General features: G+C 43.1%; 1 protein-coding gene across 1 annotated transcript; it reads right to left on the minus strand.

Annotated features, from left to right (window-relative positions):
- Positions 1-350: 350 nt before the first annotated feature.
- ESYT3 (extended synaptotagmin 3) lies at positions 351-24,208 on the minus strand. The gene is made up of 21 exons (XM_054176689.1): positions 24,074-24,208; positions 23,477-23,553; positions 19,275-19,341; positions 18,522-18,611; positions 17,405-17,460; positions 15,462-15,582; positions 14,304-14,477; positions 13,735-13,817; positions 13,311-13,359; positions 12,605-12,694; positions 11,546-11,608; positions 11,384-11,449; positions 10,132-10,197; positions 9,040-9,126; positions 8,099-8,248; positions 6,869-7,305; positions 5,463-5,552; positions 4,762-4,893; positions 3,198-3,303; positions 2,285-2,334; positions 351-1,384 (listed from the first exon to the last, which is right to left on the minus strand). The coding sequence occupies exons 1-21, from the start codon at positions 24,170-24,172 to the stop codon at positions 1,348-1,350; spliced, it is 2,190 nt and encodes a 729-aa protein (XP_054032664.1). The 5' UTR covers positions 24,173-24,208; the 3' UTR covers positions 351-1,347.
- Between the last annotated feature and the right edge of the window lie 450 nt (positions 24,209-24,658).

The following is a 24,658-nucleotide window of genomic DNA, read 5'->3' on the forward strand; positions in this document are numbered from 1 at the left end:
ATCAATAGTTTCAGGGTTTTTTTGACATAAAAGCTGCTGATTTTTTTTTTTTCCCAATTTTCTGAACTGTTGTTTTGTGGCCAATTTAAGAAAAATTTACTATAACCACTGCCAGCTGCTCTCACTTGCAGGGAGCAAACCAGCACTCTGTGTCCCTCTAGGAAACTGAACCCAGCACACAGCTGGACACACTATAACCACAAAGCATTTTGAACCTTGCTGACACAGTAAGTACAAGATAAAGGTGTTCTAATTCCCTCAGCCATAACTCTTTTATCATTTGCTAATCTTGGTTTTCTAAAGAACCTACTTTAGAATGTTTACATTTTCAGATCAGTTTGGGAGGCAAGCAAATTGCTAGTGAGTGCTCTCCCCAGTTATGGGCTGAGGCAGACTAAGTTGAAGTACCCTAAGGCCAAAAGTATTTGAAACTTGCTTCAGGTAGTGGTAGCTGATGGGTTTCTGCCTAGCAGAACTGTAAAGTTACCATGGTCATACTTCAAAACTCAGGTTTAGAAAGGCATAGATCAATTTCCTTATGCAAGACAGATTTTTATTGTACAGAAACAAATACACCAAGCTTCCAAAAATATTTTGGTATATTTTGCTGTAATATTAATAAAGCTTAGTTTACAAAACTCTGCTGTTGCTCAGGCAGAATGCTTTGCCATCAAGGTTTACAAGATTCTGAAATGTACTGTAACAAAGAACAAAACCTGTTAAGGCATCACAAACTAAAACCTCAGTGACGTCTTGGTAACCTAATCTCCCTGCTATGGGGAGCTCATTATATACATACCTGCAGCCACAATCTGCTAAAATGCTTTTGAACAGTGGAATGACAATTTCTTAGTTTCTTGCTATTAGAGTCTTAAAGAGTTTTTTCAAACTCATTCTGTAGCCCTTCAAATGAAAACACACCATTTAAAAGTGAGTTCTTCTAAAAGTACAATGGTTCCATGTTAAAAGAAGATGACTAGGAACCTGGGGAGGTAAAACTTCCAAGCAAAGTAAATGACAGCTCTCAGTCTAAAATCTCTCCAGGTGCAACACTTCCTTAAGAGAATATTCATACTTAAGGGTTCTTTGGGGGAGTTATGCCAGAAACAGCAAAAATAAAGGGCTTATTTAGGGACAAATTATACCCAGTGTGTGTTGGGGGTTGGTTTGATTGATTTTGGTTTTTAGCTTCAATGAGGGCTGATCTAAGTAGGATCATTACATTTGCCTGTCCCAAGCTTGAGACTGCTTCAACTTTGCAGTGACTGTTCAAAATATTAATTACAAAACAGATATGTACATTCATATAAAGCTGGAAAAGTAATAACTTATGTACAGGAGAAGAAATCAATTTTTCTTGCGTCTACTCCTTGTCAGCTCATACCTGCAAGACAGCACAATATGTAATTAAGAGTAGTTTAAGACTTTAAAGTTTTATCTGACAACAGAAACAACTGGGGCAGCCTTATTGCTTATGCTTCCTAGGCACCGTGGCAAAGGAGGCTTTGGAGATGGCTTCAAACTTCAGCTCTACCAGGAGCTTTGGATGTGTCATTTTTCCCCTAGTCCCATAATTGCTGTATCTGTACGTGATAATGACACCAGCTGGACCAGGGGAGTGTGGTTTTCCTACCCCATGGGCCAGTGCTGGCTCACTGCCTGTGTGGATGGCAACCTCCTGGACTACCTACACTGCATTCCTTGGGCTCCATTGAAGGAGAAAGAAGGAAGGACTTCTGCTAGTAACTACAGATGCAGAAAGGAAAGACAAAACAGTTCTTAATCTTACCCTCAGACCAATGCTTAAGGTTTAACTCTGAACCACAATAAACATAGAAGCAAAACTGGAGGTGGCTTATTATAATAATTTCTATAAATGCTTTTGTAATTAAAGTTTTATCATATATATATATAGCTGATCAGAGTGTTAGTCAAGATCTTTATCCAAGCAAAAATTTGTTGCAAGACTACTTTAATAAACATAATTCTTTTACTTATGTGTCCCAGTGGCTTTTATGGCAACATAAAATAGGCGGAAGACTGTAATTGACATGAAGGCCTCTCATTAGAACTCTTTCACAGGGCAGGCATGGCAGTGGCGACTGGCTTAGCACACAACTTAGATAAAACTGCCAGATTAGTTCAAGTTAGTCCTGTGTTTGCCAAAAAAAGGAAATTCTTCCTGCTTAACAGACATGATGCCCATCTAGCAGCCCTCCAAGAGCAGTCATGCCAACTCCCCCCCGCCAAAGCAGGGTTTGGAAGTGCAGCGACGAAAACTTACCATTGTGCAAAGCCTTTTATTAAGTCCTCCTGTGACAAGTCAATCCGCACCTTCAAAAAAGCACATTTGCTTTCTCTGTACATTATTCAGCATACAAATTGATTAGCTAAGGTAACACTGCTCCCAAGTCAGACCCTGCTGTCAAGTCCTGGGGCTGCAGCTCAGGCTCAAGGGAAAATGAGTTTCCGGTACTCGCACGACACAGACATTAGCCAGCCTCAGCCCTGCAGCCCAGTTTCTTAGCAGCACTGCTTGGAGATTTATCTGCTGCTGCAGAAGTGATTCTGGTTGCTGGGGTTTGTTTGGGTGGTGTTTTGGGGTTGTTGCTCATTAATAGGTAGATAGATATATATAAAAATATATTAATCTTTTCAGACATCTAAGAGTTGTGGAAATTCCTGCAGACTTCTTGAAGTGAGTATGTTCAAGAGGGGATTGGACGTGGCACTTAAAGCCATGATTTAGTTAGAAATGAGGTGTTGGGTGATAGGTTGGACTTGATGATCTCTGAGGTCTTTTCCAACCTTACTGATTCTATGATTCTGTTCTGTGGTTTACTCTGCACAGAATCAAAGTTGTTCACAGAAAGCTTAAAACACTGTTGGCAAATTCTGTCTCAGCTTTGTGTTTGCACTGTTGGAGTCATTCCTCAAATGAGCAGCAGCAGATCCCAGGAAATGTGTTTTCATTTCAGGAGCACCCTTCTGTAATGAAGCAGCACTGCACACAAATCACATGAGGCCACACAAGCTTCCACAGAGGTAAAGCCTGGTTTCGGGTGAAAAGGTGGCAGAGAAAGTTGTTTCCAGATTGCTAGTCCTGCTACTGAGACTTTAACTGCATTTCAAGGTTACAGGAATTGCTCAGACTGTTCAGCTCTATTCAACCAGTAATGCAGCTGCTTTCAACTTACTTTCCCCAGCTCCTTCCTCTCCTGTGAAATGAACGGCTTGCTGTTTTTCACTGCGATGTCCAGCGTCCTTTTCTTGACATCCTCCAAAGATTCAAAGAATTCAAACCTAGAATAAAGGTTTGAAAGGAGAAACTGAAGTGAGCACATAAAATCCTGTAAGAATCAATGGGCCAGGACACAGGGACAGAATGCAGCATCCATGGCCAGAACTTTTAATAGAGAAGGAAGACACAGTAATGACAATTCTCTGTAGTTAGGTTTTATTCACATTGTGAGAAATCTTTCAGGCCTCATGAAAGACTACAGTACTGCTGTTAGACTGTTCACTGTGCCAGGGGGAAGGAGGAAAACATGCATCTGTGATGAGATGCTGCTTACCATCATTTTCCCCCCTTCATGAAGCTCAGCATGTTTTCCATGCAACCTCCATTACTCAGAGGAAATAGCTGAGCCAACCCCCTGAGTTCACAAAGTAGGCTTAGACCACATTAAGACAAGGACTGAAACCTGTGGCAATTACATTTTTAATGGCTCTGATTCATGCCTCTGGCACAACAGCTAGTGTCAAGTGAGTTTTGTCCACACTAAATCATTGAAGTTCTGCCCACCTGAATAGCTTTTCCTCCAGTCAGAGCTGCAGAACAGGTAATGTGTTTTGGAACTGAGCATTGCTCAACCCCTTGTACCTAATTGAGGATGTAAAGGACACGTCAATACTGAGGATGAGGAAAAAGATGCTGCTCCCAACAGCTATGCTGGCACTACATCAGTGGAGTTACATGAGGAGGCAGAAGCAAAATCCACAACTCTAGTTTTCGAGTGTTCAGATGAAGTATTTTTAAATCTTTTCTCCATTTCTGTCCTATGCTGACCTATACAGAAAGGACCCAACACAGGCAAAACCTCAGCCACCCAGGGTCACACAATAGTCACATATTTTCACATGTGTATCTTCCTCTAAATAGGGGATTGAAAACACCTCTCAGAAGAGCTCTGCGTCCAAGCGTTACTGTGCTTGTCTCCATTTCAGTGGCAGAGCTGTGGACATGACACTATCTGCAAAGAGCTAGGAGCATTTTACCCTGCTGCCACCAGCTCTCAAATGACAACATCCATCCACCTGTTCAAAGAATGGGCTAGTCTCAAAAGGCTTTGTAATCCTGCCTTTCACTTTTGAAAGTTGTCAGAAGACTCACCAGGCAAAGCAGCGTGGACAGAGAAGCAGGCATTAGGAGGTACCCAAGTGGAAAGATTGCCTGTGCAATGACAGGGAGTAACACATGGGTGTAACTCCCTGTTACACAGGAGTTACACAGTGTCTGTCTGCCCAGGAACAACAGACGAGCCTGATCCTGCTAGGATCAAGGAAGGGGTTGGAAGGAGGTATGACCTCCTACACTGGGACAGGCAACACCACACCAGAGCGAGGCCAGCCCTAAGTACTTCAAAGTTGAAGTGGCGTTTTTTTCCAGAAGACTTGCAGAAGTTCATAAGACAGGAGTCACAAGGAAGCCCTTCCATTCTACAGAGATTATAACATTAATCAAAATGAATTTTTTCTTACTTCTCATCATATTGGGGGTTCAGAGTTTTTTTCTTAACAGAGGTCTTCTTCCTGCTTGACCATCTTCTATCTGGAAGCAGGTAAATACGAACGTACGGATCGACTCCACGATTGCAAGAGGGCACTAAGTTTCTGTTAAAAGAAACGCAGTGTTGACAAGTAAGGCAGGTTCTCCCATTTTAATACCTTGTCTCTCTTAGACTAACCCTTCATGAGCTCATGGGCCAAAAGCTTTTATCTTGGGAGCTGGAACACAAAATTTTAAGCATGTGAAATTAAACAAAATTTTCGCTGTTGAGTTGCAGCCATTTATTTGCATCCCTAAAATAACATTTCAAAACCCAGTCATAGGTGTTAATCCTTGTCATGATAGGCATCATGACATCCCAGGACACACATCACTTGTCAGTGCTGTTCAGAGGAGGTTTTGGGTGGATGCAAGTTAAAGGATCTCTACTGCAGTGAGCACCACTCGCCAGCCACTATCAGAGACCTGCTACTGACATTGACCAGAGCTGGCGGTTTCCACTCAACTGGGCTTAGTAAAGCTGCATAAACTGAAGTCAGCCAACGCTAACATATCTTAGCTGGGCAGCTTACACTGCACATGATTCTGCTCCAGCTTTGTCAAGTGTCTGACACGAGTCAGAGAGCTCTGTCCCTTTGTTTTACAGATACACACCAGCAAACCTCAGCACTACCTGCAGCCGTTCACCAGCACGACGAGACTCTGCCGTACCGAAGCGTACCGCACTGTCAGCTGGATCTCTCCCAGAGGCATTTCCGTCCCACTGCAAGACAGTTGCACAGTCAAAGCTTTTAGATACAGCAGTTCAACTTGGTGATGTGTTTTCAACTAAAAACAACTTCCAGGGAACTGTTCTTCCTGGCATTCTAAGGTTTGCTATCTAGAAATCAGAATCAATAAGGTTGGAAAAGACCTCAAAGATCATCAAGTCCAACCTGTCACCCAAGACCTCATGACTACTAAACCATAGCACCAAGTGCCACGTCCAATCCCCTCCTGAACACCTCCAGGGATGGCGACTCCACCACCTCCCTGGGCAGCCCATTTCAATGGCTAACAACTCTCTCTGTGAAGAACTTTCTCCTCAGCTGGACCACAGAGGGTCCTCATTCACAACACTCTGTTAATGCCAGCACTGCCTTGCTGGCCTTCTGTACAACTATGTAATTTCAACCCACAGCATAAACGGCCAAAAAAGCACCTGCTTTGTAGATGGACCAGCAAAGCACAGGTCAGCATGTTACACAGCTCCTTCAAGGACATCTGTGTATGCAAACTGGGTCCATTTTTATATCTCATTCTGCATGTTATTAAAATGGTTTCAAATCCAAAGCATTGCTTAAAAATTGCTTTTCAATTGTTTTTTTCTTGTTTAAGCCATGTCCTGTTCAGAGATAGAAAATTTGTCAGTCCAGAAGTACATCTGGAGCTGGGTTTGATGTTCAGGTTGATAATTGCTCTGACACTCTGTTAATTGAGGTGGACCTTCTTTTTGCTGCTTCAGCTCAGTAAGGATTCTGCTAGCTCCATTCTGTGCCCCAGGAGAGAGATATGGAGCTCTCCACCCTCCTCAGCAGAGGAGACTATCTGCAGCCTCACACTTCCACTGGAAAGGACACACTCACACACAAGCACACTTATCCACTAAGACTTTGTTCACAGCATTATGAGAGTCTCAAAGCTTGTTGGATAAAACACAGCATCCAAAACTAAGCGGGCAGAGATGCTTATGAAGAGTTTGGTTTTACAGAAGTGGAAAATTCAGACTTCCAATCTCCTAAAATCATGAGTGTTATGATCCCAAGAACATTCTGTGTGAGATGCTCTTAAACAATATAAAGCCAACATATGGAGCACTTCTTGGGAAAGCCAGAGAAGGAAGTGCTGTCATCTGATGTGCCAGTCACCCTGCAATTCACTTTGCTTTTGACTGGAACACTTGTGTCTCCAATCACTTTATGAAGAACTGACCCAAGACTCCAAATGATTTAGCAGACTTGAATTAACTGCATGCAGCAGCAACCTATAAAACCTAAATCTTCCCCAAAGAAGAACAACAGAGCTGGAAGAACCACCTACTTATGAAGGTCCAGATTGCTGCTACTTAATTCAAAGCAAGAAGAAGGCAGAGAACCCAGGGAAGTGACACTGGGTGCAATCCTCAGTTCCTGTACGACTGGCAGTGTGGGCACTACTGCAGCTCTGGTATGCAGCGTTGATGATGAGTGATGCTCTGCATTTTGCTCCTGTTCTGTCTCATTAAGGCTGGCAGCAGTTTCACTTGGTGCTGCTGAACTGCCATTTGCATCCAGGTCTTCCCTGCTGTCCTGTTTTGGCAGGGATTCAAGTCCTGCAGAGTCTTTGCTCACTGTGGGTACTTTTGAGACTTCTGGTTTTGGTGCAGAGGCAGACATCTGCTGGTTTCCACCCTTCTCCACAACATACACAGGGCCTTGCTTTGAGGCATTAACACCAACCTTAACTCTTTGTGGATCGGGTTCTTCAACATTGAAAGCCTAAAAATCACAAGGAAGACAAATGAGCACTGGGGTTAATGTCTGCATTGCACCTAGGATGAAATTTCACATCAAAACAATAACAGCAAGAATCTGCCATTAGAGGTGGAAGAAGCCTCTGGGGTTAGCTGTGATGTTCTCTTCCCTTATCCTACTCTGTATGTATTTAACAGTGTCTAAACACTGACCAAGAGCAGAGAGAAAACAATTCCTAAGTGTCAGTCTCTCCTACTGTTTAGAATTAGAATTAACCAGGTTGGAGGAGACCTTTGAGATCATGGAGTCCAACCTATCGTCCAACACTATCTAATCAACTAACCATGGCACTGAGCGCCTCATCCAGTCTCTTCTTGAACACTTCCAGTGATGGTGCCTCCACCACCTCCCTGGGCAGCCCATTCCAATGGGCAATCACTCTTTCTGTGAAGAACTTCTTCCTAACATCCTGCCTAAACCTCCCCTGGCACAGCTTGAGACAGTGTCCTCTTGTTCTGGTGCTGGTTGCCTGGGAGAAGAGACCAGCCCCCAGCTTTGATTCCCCAGTTCAGATTTTCTCACTCCAACTCTTTCTTGTCGTGACAAGCTTTTCAGCAATGGCACCACACTGAAGTTTAGGAAGCTTCAGGTATACTTCTCAGCTGTACCATAAACTCTTAATTGCACTTTAAACACCTTGTCACACTCCTGCTTTATACCACCCACTTTTTCACACCCACTTTTCATCTCTCTTGCCTGGTTAGAATTGGATGCTTCTGCTGGGGAAGCTGAATGAATATAGCAAAGAACAACTTACCCGCAACACAAGTTTCATCTTAATGAAGCTGTCTGAACTGGAATGATCCAGCTGAAATCTCTGATCCAGAGTCATGTTTGGGTCCTTCAGTAAGTGTGAGAGGCATACCACTGATGTACCCAGCGCACTATCCCGATCCTTGTCTTTTATCTAGCAGGAGCAGAACATTTTTCGTTAGATAGCAAACTGGAAAGCATACCACTGGCAACAGCAAGGCAAGAAGGTATTTCAGACAGAGACAAAAATTACCTTGTTCACCTCAGGACATACTATCAAGTATGGTGACTTCCAAATGAGTGATGCCAATAATTCAGGAGTGTAAAACACTGTTTGGAGTAAAAATCCCATAAGGAACTGCCTCAGCAGAAAAACTAGGCCCTGGGATTTACTTGACTTCTATTACTTTGAGGAAGATGTCCCAGGCAGTTGGGATGACAACTGGTCTAAACCTTTACAAGCTTTTTAGGGAACAGTTTATTTAGCCTCAATGCACCTTCTAAGTTCAAATTCACTTCTGCAGCTGAGTGAGCAGCCACAGAACTGTGACAGCAATGTATGCTAGTGAGATACATGATTTCCTAATGAGCCAAAATGCTAAGATGAAGAGATAGGACTCTGGTTGAGAATTATGAGGGCTGCAGTATCTGACAGTGAAATACTCATGGCTTTACTACACACAGTTCTGTATAAAACTTTCTTTGTACTTCACAGCCAGAAATGTCCTATGTTTTGAACTCAGATTTTATGCATTACATGCTCCTAGAGTAAAGGCAGCTAACAGCATTTCCTGTGCAACAACAGGTGCTTCTGCCACCTTTCAAGTAGGAGGACCCCAGGACAAACACACAGAAACAATGAGCACTGAGAGCACACCCACCAGGAAAGAGGGTTTTTCCTCCAGATGCCCACTCAATCTCAACAGGAAAAGGCTTTTCTCTCACCTCAACATGGAGTGACTGGGACTGAGCACTGTGGACAAAGAAGGTGAAAGCCTGGCCCCATGTGGGATCTTTGCTGAAATTGCAGGTCTGCAAAAAGAAGATCGTGGTGTGTCCGTTAGCTTACTCTGTAAGCAGCAAAAGAACACTATGACACTGATCATCAAAGAGGGGCATGGTGACCCTCTTGTTTTATTTAGTGATACTACACCCCAGCTATATGGTGAGAGTGAAATTTCCAGGTCAGAAGTGTGCAGAAGCAATGTCTCTGGCAAACCCAGAACAAGTTCTGCGGGGTGTGGAAATGCTGAAGAACAAGTCTGGTGAGCTGCAGCTGGCCCCACTCAGTGCTGCCTGGACCAGAAGCCTGCTTCACCTGCAGCAAGGCACCGCTCCCTCTCTCCCACCTCTCCATCCAGAGAGTCAGAGTGCTGCTTCCAGCCTGTAGGCTCCCAGAACCAGCTCCCTAAGCTGCAGTGAGCTGGCAGGGAAAGGTAGGAAAGCTAGAGGCAATTTGAGGAGTGTAGAGCTCGTGGGAACATTGGAATGGCACAGCTTTAGCACCATCCACTTCAAGGATGAAAGAGTATGGAAAGCACCTGTGGGGACTGTAGATGAGGCTGCTCCATAAACCAGCTGCTTCCACTAGGCCATGAGTACTGGCAGCTAGGAGAAAGGAGCAGGGGATATCTGGAAGTCTGACCTAACTTGGGAGAGATAAATAATGTGGTGGGGAAAATGGAAAGCCCAAAGAAGGTTAGAATGCAAGCAGAGCCAAATTTCTTGATGTGAGCCAGACTGGAGACCTATAATTTTTAGCTCTTCAAACCACACAGAACTAGAGTGTCTCAACCAACATGACCTCATGGCCATGAGCACAGAAATACCTATACAGCAGCTGATCAGACACCCACTAATCAAAGACAACTCAGTGACACAGTGCTTCCACACACTGGTTGACCTCCACAGCTTTCACCCAAACTACAGCTCTTCATGTCAGCTTCACTAGCCTCAGCCTTCTTGGGGGCTACTTGGACTCAGTCACCCATAAACCAGAAAGTATTTAAGGAAAGCAGAAGAGTCAAACAGCCTCACCTTACTTTTCTGAGTCTTGTTTCCTACCGTGAGCAGAACAAAGGAGGAAGGCTCTCGATCCATCTTCTGTCATTTTACACAAAGAAAGAGGGGAAGAAATAAAATAAGAAAAGAATAAAAAAAAAGATGAGACACTTCTGGTTTATAGGAAGCAACATCAAACCACTACTCTTACTTGACATAAGTGTCTGGAAAACTGACCATAGTTTTCAGATGCATAACATCTGAAGAGTGCCATAGACAGGAAAGACTGCAGCCATAACACAGCACAGCCTCACACTCTACCATCTAGAGAACACATTCAAGGCAGAGTTTTATGAATGTAGGTTTTGACAGGTGGGCTGTTAAAAATTGGTGAGAAGTTAGTGGGAGACAGAAAAGAGAGCTGAAGGCTCAGTGACTTGGTGTAAAGCAGCTAGAAGCAAGACTTAAATGTAACAGCTCCTTTCCAGAAGTGCACCACTTGCACTGGGCTTCTCTGCTCTAATGCTGGAGAAGTTAAGGCTGAGGATCTGGTCTTGATGCAGCATTGTATATTAAGTGGATACAGCAAAGTCTAGAGTAAAGGACTGTTGACTGTGATGTCTGTCATAGTGCTGGTAACTCAGCTAAAGTGTAAAGACTGCATTTAAGAGGGAGCTACTCAGAGAAAATGGGAAGCTTTATCCCTTGCTCAGAGCTGTGGTTGTGTACAGCTTGGTCAAGAAAAAAAATTACATTCTCCTCTATACCCATCACTTACATGACAAATGCAGTATTTTTGGGGGGGAAAGCAAACAGAAGGAGACAGAGGAGGCAGGAAAGACAGAGAGGCTTCTGAATCCCTCTGAAAACTGAGGGGGAGGGAATCTGGTGATCAGACCTCCAATGCACAGGAAGGTTACCAAAACCAAGCATATTCCTCCCATCCCAATGTGGGAGGTCAGGCTGGAACAGCTCAGCATGAAAAGAACCCCTGCAGCAGCAGAAAAGATAACATGACTTGATCTGATGTCTGAAGGCTCTCAGTCCAAAGTATAAAATAAAAACAAAGACAACCACACATCTAATATTGCTGCACTGCATTCCCCCTTGGATCTCACAGACTTTCGCTGGGATAAAGGAGGGTTTGCAATCACTATTTTGAACTCCTGGTCACTTAGATTCTGACAGTGGAGAGACTCTTTTTAACCACAGCTAGTTTCAGTTGCTATGATACTGCATAATCCAGAATGCTGTTCTGCAAGCATGGGAGAAAGAATATAAATGTTACCTTGAGGTACTTGTTATTTTTGATCTTCTTTGCTCCACAGTCATTCGAATATTCAAAGTGGTTTTTCTGAATTAGTAAAAAAAGCATTTAAAACCAATTAATTTGTGGGCTTTATAAAAAGGGGTTAGGAGTAAAGGCTGCCTGCATGTGGTTTGTACTTACTGGAAGATTAAAGGCACTGTCCAAGTAGACTATCAGAATAGCTGTAGACAGACCCTTCTTATCCTGTGAAGGCCGAGAAAAACAAAGCAAAACAAAGCATAAGGTAGGCGTGATCGTCCACCAAGGTCAAAGCAAAGGCACAAATTCAAAGGATAGTTTCTGAAATCTAAGTAGCTCTTCACCTTTCTCCTAAAGCTTGCAGTTTAGAGGAGCACAAGCCTGACGGTATTAAGCAGACCAGTAGGAAGAGGTGCAAGTCTTTACAATTTGCTAGCCTCAATGCACTTCAGCCTCCCTAGTACAGAACTGGTTGGATGCCCCTATGCAGCAATACACCTAAAATCATGCTCAATCACATACATCAATATCAGTAACCCAGCACCAGCAGAACAAAGCCTGGAAACAAATTCTGTTCACTACAGTGTAACTCAAATGCTTTTCATTGATTATGAAGAAGCAGCATCCCTGGGACATGGGCTTTATTCAAGGAATTCTGCTGGACAAAGTAGACACTGTTTGGACCATAGCCCTACCAAGCACCATTGCTAGGTTTTTGTCTAAGACTAGTGCAGATTACAGACAGAGATCCTTCATGAAGATGGAGAGGAAACATTATCAAAGGAGGGAACTGTGAGAGACCACTGTGAAGTGAATCAAAAAAGCTTTGCTACATCAAGTAAAAATTGTGGCCAGATTTCAGTGACTTCTGAATTACCAATGGACCCAGGGTAAGCAAACACCCTTCCTCTTCAGGGGGTCCAGACCAGAGGAATTCACACCAAAACTTGGTCAGAAAAAAAAAACAACTCTCATGAGTATGCTTGAGCTTCCCAGTTTTACATACTCCTTTTGTTGATTATTGGACAGGGATCAGAGTACCTGAATCCTTTAAGTAAATAAGAGGTAAGAGCATCTTAAGATCAGGCTGGATGTGGCTCTGAGCAACCTGATCTAATGTGAGGTGTCCCTGCCCATGGCAGGGGCGTTGGAACTAGATGATCCTTGAGGTCCCTTCCAACCCTGACGATTCTGTGATTCTATGATTCTAAATCTACTCACCTCATGCAGCTTTTCTTGGTCATTCACTAGTGAAAGCCACTCCAGTTTTAAATGCAAGTGTCCACTTGTCGTCTTACTCAAGGGAAACCACTGAACAGAGACAAAAAAGTGTAACTATGAGGCAGAGTAATTTTTATACACATACATCAAGGTACAACAGGCAATATAAATTCTACTTTGAGTGGCTCAGCTGGCATTTTTAACACTGAGATTGCAGCATGTCCATCTACCTAGAAAAATATAAAAGATACCCATGCACATGCAAAGCAAATGGCTATTTCCAACCAGCAGCAGCACAAGACAGGCACCTTGGTGTTGTTTGTAGAGCACTGGGTTGCACGGTGAACCACAATAAGATCAGAGAATTTCACCCCTCAGCCATCAAACTGCTTCACCAAACTTTATCTGTAGCCTTGTACAAAATATTTGGTACATACAGGACACAAGATACCAACACAAGATAGCCCACTGCTGGCTCAGCGCAACCTCAGGGCTGTCTGGGGTTGCCAGCTACATTGCAAAAATTGTTTTAACAGCTACTGCAAGTTTTCTGAGGAGCAAAGGTATTTTCCTTTTGTGAAAATACCAATGCAAGTGCTCAGGAAAGCTTTATGAGCACAGAAATGCAGCAGCAGATAGCAAAGACAAAGGAGCACATGTCAGCCTACACCACCAGCCACGCTTAAAAACGAGCTGTGATCTTTACCTCATCAACAGTTCTGTCATTCATTACATCCACCAGGCTTATAAGCAAGCTGGAAGACAAAAAGCAAACATTCAGTGCATATTTAAGCATACAGAATACAGCTGTTTGGGGAAGAAGAAACCACCCCAAAAAAAGCCCACACTCACATCTACTCCAAATAACAACTTCTCCCTCTTGAAATACTTGCAAAGCTAAACCAAATCTGAAGTAAATCCCAAGTGGTGCAGTAACTATCACTTCTGATGGCTTCCTAGGATTCCCTACTGGGAACATTCTCTGCCTTGTTTAAAGTTAGTTGCCCTAGGAACTAATAACTTGGTATCAATATCTGGACAAAGGGAATAGCTTCCTTCAGCATTAAATTTCTGGTATGACTAGTCTGGGTGTCGCGTTGCAGAGGTTACTACACCACATGCTAATTTACCTGCCCATAAAGTCATCTTTATCTGGATCTTCATCATATAAGTCCACTTCTAAGTCCTGACCAGGCACTTCGTGAACCACAAACTGGAGGAGAAAGAGGTATTTATTAAAATCTAGAAAGTATTGACATAGGCTCACATAGCCTCAGACTGTGGACAGCAACATGACATTTCACAGCTGCATAAACACATGCATGGCTGATTGCATTAACAAATCCAATTGATTATAGGTGAAAATATTTCAAAACCAGTTTGCTTGGTTTTGAACTGAGTTAAACCTCTCAAACTGGTATTCCTGATAAGCAAAGAATCAATGATAGAGCAGAATACAGCTGCACTGATTGATATTTAAAGCAGTGTTTTGCACCTCCTCTGAAACCCCACATATGCAAATCAGACCAACCTGAACGCCACTGCCAGTTTGCAATGTAAATTTGAACTTAAGGGACACAAATGCCTCAACCAACTAACAAGGAAGTCCACCTGCTCCAGTGCAGTCAGCTAAGAGAAGGTCCTCCAAGCAGAGGGATGTGAATGGCTGTGCAGATGGAAAGAGCAAAAGGTTCAGTACCTCAAATGTCTCATTCCAAATAGGATTAAGATCTCGGGACACTGTCTTGCTTCGGTACTGCGCCGTGCCAACGCGAAGAAGAGCATATGGGTCGGACTTCCCCCGGATTGCACCAAGGAAACTATCTTTCTGGACAAGGTTTTCAGCTTCTAGCAGATGAACCCTTATTACTCCCTGGATAAAAGAAGATTTAACATTGGTAATGAGAAAGCAAACTTTGGATAATTATAATATGCTACCTCCTAAACCTAGCTATTTCAGGCAGCAAGGGTAGTCACCATGTCAGCATGGCAAAGACACCTGTTTTGATGCAGTATATTTCCAATGACAGCTGCATTAAAACATTTTTCCCACCATTTACCTGTAGGGGAAAAAAGTAAAAGACACCCTAAAACAGATACATAATCCAATCTAGATAATTAGGTTGAAAATATTCTGCAATTTATTTTTAAAACAGAAACATACATATGCACACAGGACTGCAGCCACAGTCAAATCAAGTGTAGAATAGAGATCAATTCCCACTGACTGAAGGGAGAACTAAGCACCCATTGTCAGGTTCTTATTTTATTGCAGCGTGGCCATCCAGCTTCAGTTTGGTGGTGCAAGTTTGCCATAGGGAGCATCCCTTTGCCCTTCATTTATATTTAGCCACATTATGAGTGTATGAGGTATTTGCTGGATAAAGGAGACTGAAGATCTGGGTATGTTAAGCATTTAGGAGATTCGTTGTCAGGTGGTTTTCCTGAGTGCTCTTTTAATTCTGTTACAAAAAGATGCCACCCTTTAAGATCATTTTTGACAATCCTTCACAGCATTGGTGAAAAAATTAAGCAGCCTCATTGCTCATCTATTTACCTTCTCTAACTGAAGATCTGTGGTATTTTCAGCTGAGACTAAAGGTTTAATCTGGTAAAATAACCTCTGTCTAAACAGATTCTTATGTCATGTGGAGAGAGTAGGACCTCCCAGCCCCTCCCCCAAATCATGAACTATCCAACATCTACTGTCATATCCCTGAAATATTACCTACAGAAAGCCTACAATCCAGGTTGAAACAGCTGATGCAGAAATCTAAGACATTAAGCTTGCATGTATCCACACTGCAGCAAATGCACACTCAGGTAGGCTAACACTAACTGAAAAAAACAAACTCACATGTGGGATAGGGAACCTCAGGTGGGCAATGTTCATGTTCTTTTTCAGAGGTACCGTGATCCTGTTGGGTAGGACCAGCCGTGCAGCAATGAAGTCTTGAATGAGCGAGTCTGACATTACACTGCAAGCAGGGAAGAAAAACCCAAACCACAACCTAAATCTCTGCAAGGGATTACAGTTTCAGCTGGAATGAAAGAATGAGGCACAGCAAAAGAAGTGAGCACTGTGAAACGAGGGACAGAGAATACCTTCCCTCAAAGAGTTATCACACATTGAACAGGCTGCCCAGGGAAATGGTTGAGTCAACATCCCTGGAGGTATTTAAAAGATGTGTAGAAGTGGCACTTAAGCACATGGTTTAGAGGTGGAGTTGGCATAGTTAGGTTTATGGCTGGACTTGGTCTTTTCCAACCTAAATGATTCTCTGATTCTAAGTGCTTACTTAAAAGTGCACATGGGCAAAAGACACTCATGCTTGTGACATTTGGCTCAGAGTAAGGGGAAATGTGGCAGACAGCTAACACCAGAACCAATCTCCAAGGGTGGATATGGATCACAGTGGAAGATTAGGTTGTCTTCTATCAGTAATTTGCATCTAGTTGAGCTGCTGACACAAAGAATATGAAGGCAGGGATGTTCCACTCTAGGGTTACTAGGACTGAATTTGGCTCAGGTGTCCCTTCTCTCAAGTCTCAGGGTACACCCAACTAAACACAGCTTGTACATGAGGACAGATGACTACATCCTTTTTTTTTTTTTCACTCTCTTAAATAGGCCTAATTAATTTGAAGAGGAGAGCTCTTGTTCTACCTGTACTTCAGCCTGTTCACGGTCAGGCTCCTCGCTTTCATGTGAGGTGCTGATGAACCAGCAAGGGTTACCATGCTCCAATCTCTGTGAGCGAGCCAGGGAATGAGAATCTAGGACACCAGATTTGCACTTAATTATATGAGAGGCTGTAGGTTGGAACACCTACATACCCTCTCCCTGCAAGGAGTAAGGAAACTATCTTAGAAAAGCACAGATTAATTCTTCTGATAAAAACTGGAGTTCTCAGGGCAAACTTCAGGGCAAGTGGCCACTCTGGCCTCAAATTAAGAGAAAAGGAAAGCTCTCTCTCACTCAACATCAAAGTCTTCAGAGGCCTTTTAATGCATAAAATGGCACCTAAAGTTGCCTAAAGACTTCCTATGAGTCTGCAAACCATGAGCTGCAGGGCAAGAGAGGGGGGAACAGAAGCATCTGCATTTGCATTTAATGGGAGAAAGGCTGTGACCAAGTATATTTTGCTTTTGCTTAAAGGAATTTTCTCCTTACACTAAGGAACAAGGACAAAGTGCATCTCCAAACTGCAGAAGCAGTCTGAAACTTACAGTACTGAAAAACACAAAGATTTTCATCCTTGCTGTGCAAGTTTTATGTGCAAGATCAACAGGGGAAGAGCTATGTTTTATCAAGAATCTAGAGGGTGAGCAGCTGACACAGAAAGAGAAGAACATTTCTCCATCTAAAACTGGTGCAGTTTTCTTTATCCTGGATTGTATTTCAGTTCATCAGAGGGACTGACTGCACCTCTGTGTTACTTTGCCTTTTCTCAAAGGTAAACAAACAAGCACAGTCTGCCAGACACTTAGATCTATCTTTGCAAGTAACTGGCACATGGGAAACAGAAGGTCTTGGGGTTTAGTTCATAGACCATTGTCGTTTGAGATTTACTATTTCCATCCTAAATGAAAGAAGCAATTGAAGCTGTTTTGGCAGAACGTAAAAGCACCCTCCTGAGGTTTTGCAAACTCCATAGCCAGGTGTGATGAAATGAGTATCAGCATAACACCTTTCACATACCCCCTCTTGAGAATAACTTCGATCATTACCAGAGAATGCCATCCCAACTTCCAAAGGCTTTCTAAAGAAGAATACAGTGAAGCAAAACAGACACTCACTTAATGCCTGGGATGTCCAGGAGGTTGCTCATGCCTGCCCAGTTGATTTCCAAATGCTACAAAAAGATCAGGGAGAAAAATTATACAAGGCCATTACATTTTACCCCAGAAGAAAGGTAGAATTTAAAGGGGAAACAAGTGCTTCTAAACCAAGGCCAGCTATTTAAAGAAAGAACCTACACCAGTAAGTGATTGCTCCTACACATTAAAACCTACAGGTGGTATCAATTCCCTTAACTATTTTAAATGCCATACCTGAAATGATGGCATCACTGGGTTTTACCTTGCAAGTCCACTTGCAGATGCTGTGGTGTCACGTGTAGTAAATCCAACAGCTCTACCTAGACTTTGAAATTGTTTCCTCATCCTTTCACTTAGGGGTTGGCCTATGCCCTGGAGCAGGGGGATTTACAAACACCACCTGAATTCAAGCGTTGGTGTTTCCATTCACAAAAGTTTTTTTTCTTTCATGTCCTAAAATGATGGTACTACATCTAACCACAAAAAACCACTTCATCCAAGATCAAAAATGTATGACTTCCATGATCCTCGAGGTCTCTTCCAACCTTAGTTATACTGTGATACTGTGAACTCAAGCAGAGGACAACCCACAAGCATACAAAGCTGCATGCTGTAAGATAATTGGTTCATACAGGACTAGAAGGTTTCTCACCGTTTATTAAACCACAATTCAACTACAAGGCACATGACCTTAAACAGGCAAGCTCTCAAAGCACGACCATGGCTGAGTGGTCTCCAAGATGCAGTCTGTGAATGGGAAAATTCAAAATCCATCTGCCAGGGACCTTGCAGCAGAGCCCCAAGAAACGGCTCCTGTGCTATCATCATTGGGAATTCCTCCCATTCTGAGAGTGATGCAAATATTTCTTCTAGGTACTACTACAAAAGAATAGGGCAAATTCACCACCTGCTGGAGTTCAAGAGGTGCACTGAACAATCAAGAACTGACTCTTCAAACACCTGTCCTGCGAGGCACTCACAGTTATGCCATTTGGGTTACCAGCAACGGACTGCTTGTGTCACTGAAGATCTATCCATGCATTAAGACAGGAGGAGGAGGGAGAAGGCTGCAGAGTGCAGTTCCCCACTGACTCACCGGTTTCTGCATAAAAAACAAGGTCACTGCTCCAATAAATGGTGCATCAGTTAGAAGGGGTTCCAGTATCACCCGCAGCGTCCCATACAACTGCAAACACAACAGGCCAAGTAAAAACCAGTCTGAAAGTGCTCTCAAGATGCAGCTTCAAAGCTGCAAACTTTTCAGTGAAAGAGATAATTTAAAAAATACTAACTGAAGTAATTTTATTTAGAATTTAATAACAACATTAACCTCCCCCCACACACTTCAAATCAGTGTTATTGATAGCTGACAATGCTTTCCAAGTTAGCGGAACCTTTGCAACCCTGACTGCTTCAGAATGGAGTGATCTGCCTAATCAACACTGTAAGAACAGGTTGTTAGAACACTGTAAGAACAGGTTGTTAGAACACTGTAAGAACAGGTTGTTAGTCTGATCTACACCAGTTTATGAACACCCTGGCAGAACAGACTCTTTTAAAGTTCTCTAACAACGTGGAGCTCCTCTGAACTCCAGCGTCAGAAGCTGGCTCACAACAGCTCAAAGCTCCTGCATTCACCTCATTTAAAAGGCACCTTTAGAAGCTTAAAAGTGGTATTTAAGTGTTTTCTGTGGAAGGCATAATCTCCCCAGCTGAAAGACAAGGAGATAAAGCAAATCACTCTAAGACTCCTAGCTGGGTGTTCCCCAGTTGTCATGGCCTTCCCATTGGGACAATCTACCTCGCACCACACAGAGCCTTGAAGCTAGGAGGTTAGCACCGCACGCACCTGTATGCCTTTCACTCCAAGATTAAATTTCGCTATGTCCATGTGAATCTCGCAGTCCCCTATGTAACTGAAAGAAAATGCTCACGTTATTCCACAGTTTGCAACAGTCCAATGAGAAATTTCAGGCTGTACAGGATATGAATCAAATTAGTTTAATGATTTACAATGTGACCCCACAGGCAGAAATGGATTTTCAAGCAACTGAAAAGGCAAAGTTGAGCACATATTGAACAAGGGTCAGAGCTGCACAAGAGAAACCCTGCTGTCAGCTGCTCAATGCAAGATCTGTATTTCAAGGTTACTTTTCTATTCCAAGACCAGCAGTTGACTGAGGCAAGCTTGCACCAAGGAGGAAATTGACAGGCTCATTCAAAATTCAGTCAGAGGAATTGTCCTCTTGCTCCCTTCTCTGACAAAGGCCTGATCCCATGCCACAGCCTGGTGACTCGGGCTCATCTAGAACCATCCTGACATTACATACAGGGTCCTCACCTTGCCCACACGCAAAAAGGCCATGGATGACCCTTGCCCACAGCCCAAAAGCCCACTTGAAGGACAAATGTATCACTAAAAATAACCTGATTTCCTTGAGACTGAATTAAAAGACAACGACTAAGATCAGATTTTGGTCAGTTGCCATGGAGAGCACCAGGCTTCAAATGAAAAGAATGCAGAGTGTGGTGCTTTGGCAAGTTGGAAACCATCTTAGACTTTTATTGAAGTACAAACATCACCTTATGCAGAAAGGGATAGCCACTCCCCAGGGAGCAGAACCTAGCACATTTGTTGATGCCTCTGGCAGAAAACAATTGAAGGAAGCTACCAAGTTCCCCTTCAGTTCTCTCAGAAATAGCTCATTCTGGATGCAGACACAAAAACACCCTGCAGGTAAAGGTGGGTGTAAAGGTACCACAGCACAGTGAATGCGCTGTGCTTGCTTCCTGCATGCATAATTTCACTCCATAATCAAAGAAAAAGGACAAGATATTTGCTCCAACCACATGTATATGAGCAAAGAGCGCAGCAGTTGCCACTAATTCACACTGTAATTTGGACATGGACACATTCCCTACTCCAAAATAAAAAACCTGCCAAGAATGTGTAACTCTGTGATTTTTGCCTCCATTTTTGCAAGCAAAGTTCTCAAATATTTGTTTATGGGTAGTGACTTAACAGAACTTTAAGAGCTCATAACACACAAATTAAAGCCTTTAATGTTAGAGCATCATTTCATAAATAACCAACCTCACAGGCCATGGCAACATTAACACAATCTTCCTTCTAAGCTAGTTGTATAATTAAACAAAGCTATTTGTAACTTTATTAATTCCTACAGTTTTGACGTTCTCTGCCAGCTCATTACACTGGGTGCCAATAGAGCTTTGTCACAGTGAAAGTTTAAATGAGAAGCCAAAATGAGTTCTTCAATTTGCAGCAATTAATCCAAGAGGATTTCATTCAGTTGTTGCCAGTGTCCAACAAAGCAAATAACAGTTGCAGTGTTTCAATTTACAACCTTTATGCTATTTCACGCAGTTAACTCTTCCCATCCGGTCCTAGATGTCTTTTCTCTCCAGCAACACTTCAATGCATGCAATTGTGATTTCCAGTCTAGATGCCACAGAAATCCTTACCCTGTTTATCAGCCCTGTAAGCTGTGACAAAATTTACACCGTTTACACAAACCGGGTGCATCGTCTCAGGGACAGAGCAGAAGATTTTGTAAGGAGGCTTTTGGAGCACCTCTCCTTGGCTTTGCCAAAAGCTCTCTGTGCCTCACAGGTAATCACCTCTGAGCCTTGGGTTTTATGCCAAAAATCTCAAGTATAGGTCTTTCACATGAGACTGTCAAGATTGTAACGATACAGTGATCTACAAAACCATTCTCAGTGTATGTCTACATACATGTAAGCTACAGACGTGTAAGCTGTTGTTAACAGGATTAAAGCAGCTTCTCAAGTTCTTTTGGTAACTCCACTCAATACTAGATCTACTACATCACTGCCTCTGCTGACAGCTATTGCCCACACCAGTAAGGGACCCCTAAGTGCTATTTTTCACAGTTCCCAAGCAAAGGATGAAACTAGTAATATCACATGCAGCAGGAGCTGCATGCAGTGGTGAGCCAGCCAACAAGTCATGCTCACGTGGGTTCACCAGAGAGGGAACTCCCACAAAATTACAGCTAGCAAGCAGCAAGGCAAAGGAGTCATGTTTGTAACATGCAGACACAATTAGTCCTTTGACAGCCACTGCCATGTAACTACACCTCTCTGAAACCTAACTCAAGAGAGGGAAGTCAGTGACTGTGATGTCAGCATTGCAAAGTGCACCACACTGGCACCCAAAGCACATCACTCTGCTTTTCAGAGCTGTGATTCCAGGACGTAGCTCTGTGGACAAATCCAGCCATTTTTCAATGCAGTGATTGAGATGCAGTGCAAAAGGCAGCAGCTTCACACTGGGAGAGCTGAAGTCCATCTCCTCTAACGAGCTCTTCTCCAAACACCAACTGCTCTAGAGCAGACACTGCTATTATGTAGCCAAGCTGTTTTGGAACAGGGGTTTTGCCTTACTGCAGAAAAAAAAGTGGAGATCACCCATTTCTGTGGTTAAAGGAACGAAAAAAAGGTCATGTTCCTTGGCAATCCAGAAAAGGCCAGGTAAATAACACCAGTGCTCACAGATTTGGTCCTCCCATTCCTGGAAGTACTCCACTACCTCCTGCAGACACTTTACAATGCCCAACACCCAGCTCAGCTGAAGAAGCTGATGTTCATGTAGTAACACTAGAGAAGCTGGGTCCTTAACAAAGCCCAAGAGAAGAGACTCCCAACAGAGACACAAAGTAGTCTAAACACTCTTGTGTGAATACAGAAATACTTGGGTTATCAGATGCCAGTTCAGGCTAAGTTATCATCAGGATGAGGAACAGAAGTGTTTGGTAAGTTTGGAGATGCCGAACGATCTGCCAGAGGGACAGGAATGAGGAGGTGGGGGAATCCCTCTGCAGAGGATTGTTAAAAGACTGAAAAAAAGAGTATGTGGGAGAAGCAGCCTGAAGAAGTTTAACAGAGAACAGCAGCAACCTCCTGCAAAGCCTTAAAGGTATCAAATCCATCAATCTCAACATGGAAAGCACTCATGATTCACCTAGGGCCCTAAAACTGGTCTGGCTGTTACAAAGAGCACTTCATTGACAGTACTGAAGCACAACACATTCTGGCTGAACATCAAGCATGCCACTTTGCAGAGAGCAATGGTGCTCTGCCAGGGCTGGGGATGCTGCCATGCCACTGCCACATTAAGCAGGAGACGGAGTTCTGAGCAGCTCTGTGCTGTTGCCAAGACACTGTAATTTCACACTGCTTTTCCCTCACAGTACCATGAAGAAAAGCCATTTAAATAGGCAGCTCAGTCGCCCACTAAACTTACAGAGCTACAGCAGCATGCAAGTGGCAATTCTCCCAGTAATACCATTCTGCAGGCTAAACCAGGAGAGAGTTTAGCTCTGCAGTGGCTCCGATGTTTACAAAACACACAAGCTCATTTAAAACAGCCTGGGAGGTATCTAATGTTTTATCTAATTTTGTTGTTGTTGCTGCTGTTGTTAAATAGAGCTAGAGGCAGTTTTCTGCTCAAAGAGCAGTTGTAATCAAAAACAGCAAATGTGCTGAGTGGCACATGAAACAAATGGTGAGTAAAATAAGAGGACTAATCTAGAGGAAGGAATTAAAAAACAAATAGCACAAGTAGTTCTGGAAGTACTGCAGAGGTTGGACTGAACAGGAACCATAGTGGGCCATCTCCATGCCTGAGAGCTGTCAGAGCAGGAAGCACAGTTCTAAAACTTGGGTTCTTATTGTCATGAATGGCAAAGTCAAGGGGCACATTCTTTATACCCATGGTAGCAGTGATGGGCAGCAGTTATAAACCACAGTAGGTAACACCTAAACCTCTGGAGGTGACACTGCTTTCTGCTTTAAAGACTGGTGCACAGCATCTCACTTCTGAAGTACTGAAGACATCCAATTGGAGGACAGATTATGTCATATAATTCTGCAGGAATATAAGATAAGGACCTCTCCACTTCATGCTGATCTTAGTGGACTACATATCCAGTCCAGCATGACAACTCTCACACAGGTGTCAGATGGGCAGTGAGTTAAGAACCAGATACAAAACACTTAATGCAATGTTACCATATCTGCAGGTCTAGGATAACTTGTCTCCTATTGATTTCTTTGGTGTAGGCTTTTATTCCGTTGATTCTAGGGCACTGAAACAAACAAGATAGGCCATAGTTAGTATCTTTCAAGCTAAGCCAAACTGGAAAATCCTACTCACTTCAATCAATTTGAGAAGCATTCCTTAAAGACTTTGCATAACTGCATGTAAAGTATGAGTAAACCACACAAGTCTTCCCTTAAAGAGGTAATGTGAATAGCACTGCCAGTTTTCAGATACAGGGCTGGTGGCAAGCAGCTCATGCTACAAGGCTTAGGAAGCACTGAAATCTTCTGTTGCAAAGGCACAACAGCAATAAATGTGAATAAGTGCCCCTGTATCTCCAGTCCCGTGATACTGGCAGGCAGTGGGAAGAGATTAGTCTCCTATATGATTTTTCCTTCACAGTAAAGACACTGAAGTCAACGTGAGGAAGGCACAAAGGAGGCAGCAGTGTTCTACCAATACCATTTTGATAGACATCAGTGCTATTAAAGAGCTGAACATCAGACTTTTCTTGCATCCCTGTGAGAGGAGCCTGAGCTGCAGGAGTGGCAAAGGCTTCATGTTACCTTCTCACCAAAGTGGATCTTGGTAAAGGTGCACGTTTTCAGATGAATGTTCTTTGCTCTGATTTTTGGTTCAAGGACTTCTTTAAATGTTTTCTCCATGATTGTCCCAAAGTATGGCCAAGCCTGTACAAGAACCTAAAGAACAGCAAAAGTGGAAAAACCACTGAAGATTTTTCATATAAGATCTCTTTTGTGGAGAAACAGACACAGCCATTACAGAACACCTGGCTATTAATCTCTGTCCTTTTAAAATACCAAGTCACATTTGTGTTCTTAAGTCGTCACTGGGGAAAGATCCCCATCTCAGCTCTTCAGAAAAGGAACCTGAGGAAACACTGAGGAAATTCCTGAGGGAATGGAACTGAAGGGTGACATTTCAGCACCACAGAGTCTATTGACTGCTTCTAACCACAAGGGCTGAGCCAGCAAAGCTCAGGGTTAAAGTCTCTACAGCACAATAGTTCCAAATTGTTCTTAAGTGCCACAAAGGTCCCCGGAGTTAGGTTTATCTAGAGAGGAGCAGATGAGCTTTTACATCAAAAAGAAAGTTTGCTAAAAAGAAAACCAGGACAGTTACATGACACT

This window comes from Dryobates pubescens, chromosome 2, assembly GCF_014839835.1.
Source record: "Dryobates pubescens isolate bDryPub1 chromosome 2, bDryPub1.pri, whole genome shotgun sequence".
Classification (NCBI taxonomy): Eukaryota; Metazoa; Chordata; class Aves; order Piciformes; family Picidae; genus Dryobates; species Dryobates pubescens.

What these genes read in the sequence shown, in the direction of transcription:
- ESYT3 (XM_054176689.1), bottom strand. Translation starts at nt 24,172, where the DNA reads ATGGAGAAAACATTTAAAGAAGTCCTTGAACCAAAAATCAGAGCAAAG. An exon ending in TGAGGTTCCCTATCCCACAT is followed by an intron (nt 14,478 to 15,461) that starts GTGAGTTTGTTT and finishes TCTTTTATCCAG; the next exon opens with GGAGTAATAAGGGTTCATCT. An exon ending in AAAATAACAAGTACCTCAAG is followed by an intron (nt 10,198 to 11,383) that starts GTAACATTTATA and finishes GTAAAATGACAG; the next exon opens with AAGATGGATCGAGAGCCTTC.